The sequence below is a fragment of the Loa loa genome, assembly GCF_000183805.2.
Source record: "Loa loa unplaced genomic scaffold supercont3.547, whole genome shotgun sequence".
NCBI lineage: Eukaryota > Metazoa > Nematoda > Chromadorea > Rhabditida > Onchocercidae > Loa > Loa loa.
The window spans coordinates 1,844-9,748 of record NW_018108727.1 but is presented as its reverse complement, the minus strand read 5'-3'; the positions used below and the strand labels follow the sequence as shown (position 1 = coordinate 9,748).

Sequence of the window (7,905 nt, the reverse complement as noted above, 5' to 3'; positions counted from 1 at the left end):
TATTATTTTACTATTTATTTTCAATCTTTTTTCTTTTTTTTTTTTATTTTATAAGTGCATCAATATAATCGATATTTTTCAGGACAAGAAAATGATAAATTATTTTAATCGATTTTTGTTTTTTTTACTGGCAATCATTTTTATATCGAGAATTATAGTTAATTAATTTCAAATACTCGGTACTTAATTAATCCAGTAAATAATAATTTTAACATAAATATTTGGCTGCTTTTCCTAAGTATATCTTTTCATTTAATTGTTAAATAATTGCAAGAAATGAGATCCACAAATCATAAATTATTCATTACAACTTAAATTAATTTTTATGAGCAATAGAAAAGCCAACAATATATGAAGTGTAAATGAACAAGTTGTATCATAGCTTTGCTTTATTTATTATTATTTTTTTTCAAGCTAACCAAACAATAATTTTTTGAAAACAATTTCCAAATTTCCAAAAACCAAAATTTACCAATTTCAATTTTTTTTTTTGATAAACAGCAAATGTAAACTTCCAAATTTTCTAACAAATTTTCGAGTATTCCTAAATTATTGTCAAAAAAAAAGTTTATTCCGTGAAAAAGAAAAATGGAAAACATGAATTTGCAGAAATGAATGAATAAATTTTAAGTGAAAATTCGAGTAGTATTAATTAAATTATTCGAAATTAAAATGTGTTCAGACAACTCTTTAATGCCTATTGTATGAATTTATAAAATTTATATGGGTGCATTTCAATATACTTTTCACTGATATGTTCAAAAAATCAATTTTAAAAAAAAAGAATTAAACAAAAAAATTAACGGATAATTTTATTTTTTGTTTTTTTTTAATTAAAAAATTATTACCTTAAAATAGTTAAAACAAGGATGAAAAGTGGAAATAGCATGTCGATAAAAATGACACAGCTGGTTATGACGAATATCACATGCAACGATGAATGGAACTAGTAAAGATAATTATCCGTGCAAACAGGTGTGGTCATATACTAGTAGTAATCATGTATAGTTAGTTCATTTTCTCTCGTTTAATCAAACTGAGTGTCAACTTTCACTCATTGTTACAATTGACAAATATTTTAGCGGATTTCAAAATACATCGAATAGGAATTTAATTTTAGAAAGATATGAAAGAAAAAAAAAAAGCAATAAAAATATGAAGAAGATTAATAATTTCCATTCATTGATATGTTGACAAATATTTTGGCAAATTTTAAAATAAAATATATATAAAACGAAAAGTTAATTATGAAAAAGATCAGAGAAGTAAATATGCTAAAAAAAAAAAGTGAAAAATCACAAAATTTTTAAATCTACTTTAACCAATTCAAAATTGATTTAATTCAATAAATCAAATTTTTGTATAGCTTAATTTTTTTTCTTTTTTAGCCGAAGATTATTCATTAATTAATTGTAATTAATGCATAATAAAAGAGCATTTTCTTTACTTACCATGAAATTTCTAGTCGTAATATATTAAAAAAAAAAAGTAAAGCCATAAATTCATTTCTATTACTAATTTAGCTTGTTTTAATTTTGATTAAATTTCACCTAATTAAATTTATTTTAATTTTCGTTTTAATACAATTGAACCGAATTAATTTAATCTGTTCAAAATAAAAAAAAAGGAAAAATTGACATAAATTATTATTTTTGTGAGTGTAACAGCAATTTGCTGCATGGCAAATGAAGGTATTGTTACAGAAACCTATCATTCTTATCAACGTAATGATAAGAATGATATAAGTAACTTATGAAATGAATCAATTATGATTTGTTTTAAAGATTTTTCTATTTAAAAAATTTCAAAAATGTATTGAAATTTATTATCATAATATATACTAATTATTATAAACAAACGAAAAAAAAAAAGGTCAAAGAACTTCCGTTTGTCATTCGTCATTTTGTTTACTAATTTATTTGATTAAAAATGATCAAAATAAACTATGCTATGGGGAAATTTGACACTCAATTGTGACTTGAAAATTTAGATTTAACATTTTGTATTTTCTATTTATTTATTTATTTATTTTTTGAACAAGTCAAAATTTAAGTGATATTAGCAAGTAAGCCTCAATTTACTTTCACTTATTAATTTCTATTATTGGAAGAGGTGTTTGATCGTTGTATTCCAAAAATATTTGATATTTAATCTGTTGTATATGTTCATTAGTAAAACATATGGAAAATTTGTAATTAGCAAATTGTAAATTGGATAATTATGATTAATAAGTTAAGCGATCCAATGCAGTAATTCAATTTTATCATTTGAATCTATTAGTAACATAAATATCAAGGAATAATTTTAGTTACTTAATGAAAGTTTTTAGTTTATTAATAAAAATTTAATAAAAGTTTCATATGTATTACTGTAACATTTGTTATAGTCCAGCTTTGAAATTAAAACATAATATTGTGATGCTTTTAAGGTTATCTGATAAGTAATTATAAGATTTTCAAGGTTTATTTGATAAGCATTTATTTACAACTAAATTTTTACATCAAACATTGCAATAAATAATAAAGCTTCCATTTAAAAACAATAAAAGTAATAGATATTCAAAAGTCCATTTAGTTATTTTATTAATTTATAATTCAATTATTCATAAATGATATGATTATAATATACACAGGCATAATAGAAATTTTTACAATCATTACTTTATCATAAAATTAAACCTGGAAATGAAAAAAAAAAGGAAAGATCAATAAAAAAATAGTAATGTTTAAATAATTCAAGTTAATTAAATTTTGTTGAACGAATAAATAAAATGATAAAATTGAATAGTCAGTCACAGACACATATATATACACGTATAAATTTCACAAATTAATAAATGAATAAAAAAAGAAAAGATAATTAAACTTTCTTTTTTATTTCATTAATTTAACTATTCAATGAAAATTAAATCTTAATGAAAAAGAAATAAAAGTTTGAAATTGAAATTTTCATAGGTAATATTCGGACAAAAATATCATAAAGATAATTAATGAATTTTAATACAACTGTAGAATATATGTCAACATTTTATAAAAGAGTCCGTTTTTTTTTTCTTAGCAGAAAAATTTAAATTTTTTTTAGTTTAAATAATAAAAACAAAATGAAAATAATTTTTATCAATCAATCAATTGTTGTTACAATATTAAACTTTAGACATGTCCCGTTCTATTATTTGATGCAATTGATATTTTGAAATTACTTAATTCGTTGGATAAACTACGATTCCTTTGCTCCAAATCTTTTACCTTAAAATTTGATAAATGAAATCTTGATAAAAAAAATTATCAATGTAATATGATCATACAAATATGATTGTTAGTAAAGTAATATGCAAATATATTTGATAGCATTCCTAGCCTTCTAAATATTATCAGATGTAATGCTATAAAAAATCAATCCAAATTTTAACCATTACTGATTAAGTTTTATCAATAATTTTACTTGTTGCTTTTTTTAAATGATTTAATCAGGTAAACATTTTCTCCAAACTACCCTCAAAACTTTCTCGAAATATCCGGACTATCTTTTACTATTTTTATCTTTCATAGCAATAAAATTTTAATATCGTTTTTTTTTAAATAAAATTAACTGAAACCAACTACAAAATTGAAAGTTTTAAGATTGAATAAAATATGGTTTGTTTTTTGTTCTTTTTTTTCATTTAAAATTCACAAAACCTTCAATTTCAACGCTGAATTTTCAGTACGGTAATATTGAATTTTCTTTTCAAGCGCATTCATATATTCCTTTCGTTTTCGACGACTTTCCTGTGCAGACAGCTAAAAATTATCGTAATTTATTAAAAATGAAAAAAAAAGACATTATGCAGAAATTAAAATCCAAAATAATAAAAATTAGAATTCTAAATTTGAAATTAAAAAAACGAAATAATAATTAGCAAATGAATTCACGTGTTTCTTAAAGAATTCTGTATATTATAGATTAATTGTTTTGCTATAACGGTAATTTGCATCAAATATAGTAATCTTTGTTTTTAAGTATAAAATTATTTAAATTTTGCTGTTGGGAATTGTTTTATAGAATACGAAGTAAAATAAATTGTAATTAAAATAACAAATTCAAATTAGCAAATAATAATAAACAAGTGATAAATTATCAAAACAAAACAAGCAAACATAAAGTTTGATGTTAACAAAAGTAATCAGTTAGTTGATGGATGGAAAATTCAATTCAAATTTCAAATTATATATCTTCAACTTAGTAGTTTACATGGAACGGCGAAATAATAAAGAATAAATATTACCTTAAAGAAAAGATTTATAAAAATTTTTACGAGAAAATTTTTATATTTTCAAAATAATAAACTGTAATCTAACCTTATTTTTAATTTTCCGCCTGATAACTTTCAGCGCTTCCTCCTCAGATTTTGTTAATGGTAACGTCGTTGGCAATTTGTAGCCCTCCTGAAGTAATGCCCGCTTTTCCTCGGATGATAGATGTAGAAGTCCGTAACCTTTTGGATCCTGGAAAAAATTAAACTATGAAATATTATCATGTAAGCAATCCTCATAGTCTCAAATTTTTGTTCAACTAAAAATATTTCATACATTAGATCTAAACTTAATATATTTAAAAACTAAAATTTTTAAAAATAATATTAAATGATTTGAAATCAAATTAAGATAGTTCTAATGGTAGGTATAAAATTAGGAATGAAGATTGTTTGTTGTAAAATGAAATTTATTTCACTTGTAAATTTTATTTTCGAATTTTCAACAAATTTTAATTTTAGAATTCTTTCTTTTTTCGAATTTTTTTCAAAGAATAAAAAAATTAATTTCATCATTTTTAAAATTTTTTAATCAAAATCATTGAAGATAATTTATTTTTTAATCAAAAGAAAATATATGAACATATATTTAAACATATGAGAGCCTAATTAATTAAGCGTGAAAATAATTTTTCACAATCACCTGTTCAGTGATCAGTTTTTGCTTAACAGCCATCTCATGCATTTTTCGTCTTACTTTAGCATATGATTGTAATCCCATAAGACAATCTGCTTCTTCTAGTAATGACTGTCCACTATTGAACGGTGAATGAAATATTACTAAATTAAAATGAATTAATTACCAGGAATTATTATTTGTTAAAGCGGCATCTTTTGATGGCTTTGCAATTCATAAAACTTCCTCAAAGATACGCAAAATATCAATCAAAAAGTTATTTTCATTAAAATTCATATATAAATGTTGAAATTAATTAATTTAACTCAAATATGAATTTGTAAACAAATCATGTCGTTTTATTGAATTTTTAAAATTTCAAAAAAATATGTCTTACACTGATATGTATACACGTACACATGTATATGCCACGTATTATAAAAGAATACTGTAAATGTTTAAGGTATAATTTTTGTTAAAATAAATCTATGAAATGATAAAATATGTAATTAAATGTGGAAAGAAAATGTTGTAAATGAACGAAAATTAAAACAAATTGAAACAAATTACAAATCAAACATTCATTTTAAAATGTCAAATTTTAATAAATCTTTGGAATATTTCAAAAACTCTTCAATTTTTATGTTTTAATGTTTAATTTATGAATATAAATGCTATGGAATTGTATACTTTCGCAATTTATGCTAAATATTTTAAATTTTGAAAGAAAAACGATTTAAAAAAAATTAATAATCAAAATTTTGATAAATTTACATGATATATTTTATATAAGTACCGAGGTATACATATTATCAAAGCATTTATTGTTATAAATTTTAGAAAAAAAGAAAAAATGTTAAATCTTTATTTTTAAAACTTCAATTTTGTTACTTCCACTATTATATCGTAGGAAAGATTGATATAAAAAGGTATACATTGTCATATTTACGTTCGTATATTTCATTTACGCACCAGTACACGTATTTGACGTAATTATGAAATGTAAAAAAAAAAATCAAAAAAATTATATGAAATTTAATTTTGCACACTCGTTGCGGGGAATGAAATGAATTGAAAATTAAATTCATGAAAAATATGTTAGAGAAGCAAGGACATGCTGAAAAAGTCCCATATTATTAGCATCGAAAATTAAAGTAAAATTAAATAGACAAAAAAAAAACTTAATTAAGTCATTTATAATCGAAAAAAAGAAATTAAATTTTATGTGAACTGAAACAATTTAAAATGAGTAATGCCAATTTTTCACAAAATATAAAATATCCTTTGTTAATTGGTAATTAAAAAAATTATTCAATCAAATAAATGTGTGTCAAGTAAGCAGATTTTTCCACAGGTAAAAATTTTGTTTGTATGCAAATTACGAGTTTAATTTTACTTTTTCAAATTCATAATTGAAAATTAGATCATATCAATTTAAAATTTTTAAAAAGAAAAAAGAAGAGGAATATTATACCTTTATTTTCAAGTTCAAAAGATGACGAAGAATGAGAGCTATTTGAAGATAGTGTTGTTGATGCTAAAAATAAAATTTTCATTGTTAATTAAATTTAATTAAAGCAAATACAAATTTAACATGAAATATGATACCTTTTAAAAACTATTTCAAAAATTGTTAACAAATAAATATGCCATTTTTTCTTTTTTCTTTTTTTTTTTTTTGTATTTTCGTTGCTCAAATATGGCCACTGAATTGAAAATAAAAAGAAATGATAGCAAATACTGAGAAAGTGGAAATAACAAAAAGAAAAAAAAACATTTTAATTTAATGTTTTAAATAATTGTTCTATAATGAAATGTTCAGACTGTTTGATAGAAAATTTGAATTTTTCATCTAAAGTTTACCAGAATTGAAAAAAAATGAAATTATTGAAAATCATTGAGAAAAATTCTTGAAAAAAATGAAAATTTCATTTTTTTTTTAAGCTAACCCAAAATAAATTCATAAATAAATAAAAAAAAATTTCCAGAAATACAATGTTTTCTTTCATCTTTTTCTTATGGTAATTGGTCTAACATGAATTTATTCGCATAAATAAAAGGTAATAACAGTAAGATTAAAATTTAAATATGCAAAAAACCAAAAAGAACGCAAAAAAAAAAGTGTGAATGATGTGACAATCCATATATACATACAAATTTATTGTATTATCATGTAAATTTATTATTTTATTTTAATTACTTAATGATTTTATAAGTTATTTAATGATATTTAATAAATTATTTCGTGATTTTTGAAGTGTTTTTTTTCGAAGTTTATCTCCAATTATTTGATGATTGTTAAAGCATACCATTTGGATAACTGTTGTTTAGATCAATTTTACCATCAAAATGATTGGAAGCTAAATTCTGCTCCTCCTCCATTGCTTCCAATGGCATATTTATGCTATTCAAACTTATCATCTCATTATCATTGATAATATTTCCATATTGATTTGTTATTGTTGTTGTTATTGCTTCATTCGTACTAGATTGTGGTAAACAATGAACTTCATGATAAGCATCGCCATTTCTATTCCAATTGTTATAGCAATTAGCATAATGTAAGTCTAAAGAGGGAAATGATGAAAAGAGACAGTCATCCTTGACAAAGTCACTTTTATTAATTTGCCACCAATCGTCATCTTCTATCTGATCCATTTTTGATGTCTGCAAAATAAAAGATTACTTTTAGCTAAACAAATATAAAATCATGTAGTTTGTTTAAGCCATTAATAGTAGCAATTAATATAATATCTAATTATGTGAAAAACAAATAATTAACAATAAATGCTCCAAATTTTGGATTATTTTTAAAGCTAAAAATAAGCCATAGCTTTCAAGGTTGATTAATTTATATAGCTATTTGAATAAATTTAATATTAGCCTAACAAAATAATGAAATACTTAAACGGTTCAAATGCTAATATAGCAAACATTCGCAATATTTCTATTTCATCATTTGCTGCTCACAAATAAATTTGTAAAATCTAATAAAATC

At 21.9% G+C, this 7,905-nt stretch overlaps 2 protein-coding genes across 2 annotated transcripts; both read right to left on the bottom strand.

The window, feature by feature from the left end:
- Positions 1 to 3,149: 3,149 nt before the first annotated feature.
- Positions 3,150 to 5,012, bottom strand: LOAG_09769 (hypothetical protein; the record flags this gene model as incomplete). Its single annotated transcript, XM_003145296.1, has 4 exons — positions 3,150 to 3,245; positions 3,678 to 3,779; positions 4,338 to 4,484; positions 4,935 to 5,012. 4 exons carry the CDS (start codon positions 5,010 to 5,012, stop codon positions 3,150 to 3,152), a joined length of 423 nt encoding a protein of 140 aa, XP_003145344.1.
- Positions 5,013 to 7,205: 2,193 nt separating this feature from the next.
- On the bottom strand, positions 7,206 to 7,565 carry LOAG_09768 (hypothetical protein; the record flags this gene model as incomplete). The annotated part of the gene is made up of 1 exon (XM_003145295.1): positions 7,206 to 7,565. The coding sequence occupies one exon, from the start codon at positions 7,563 to 7,565 to the stop codon at positions 7,206 to 7,208; it is 360 nt and encodes a 119-aa protein (XP_003145343.1).
- Positions 7,566 to 7,905: the final 340 nt, after the last annotated feature.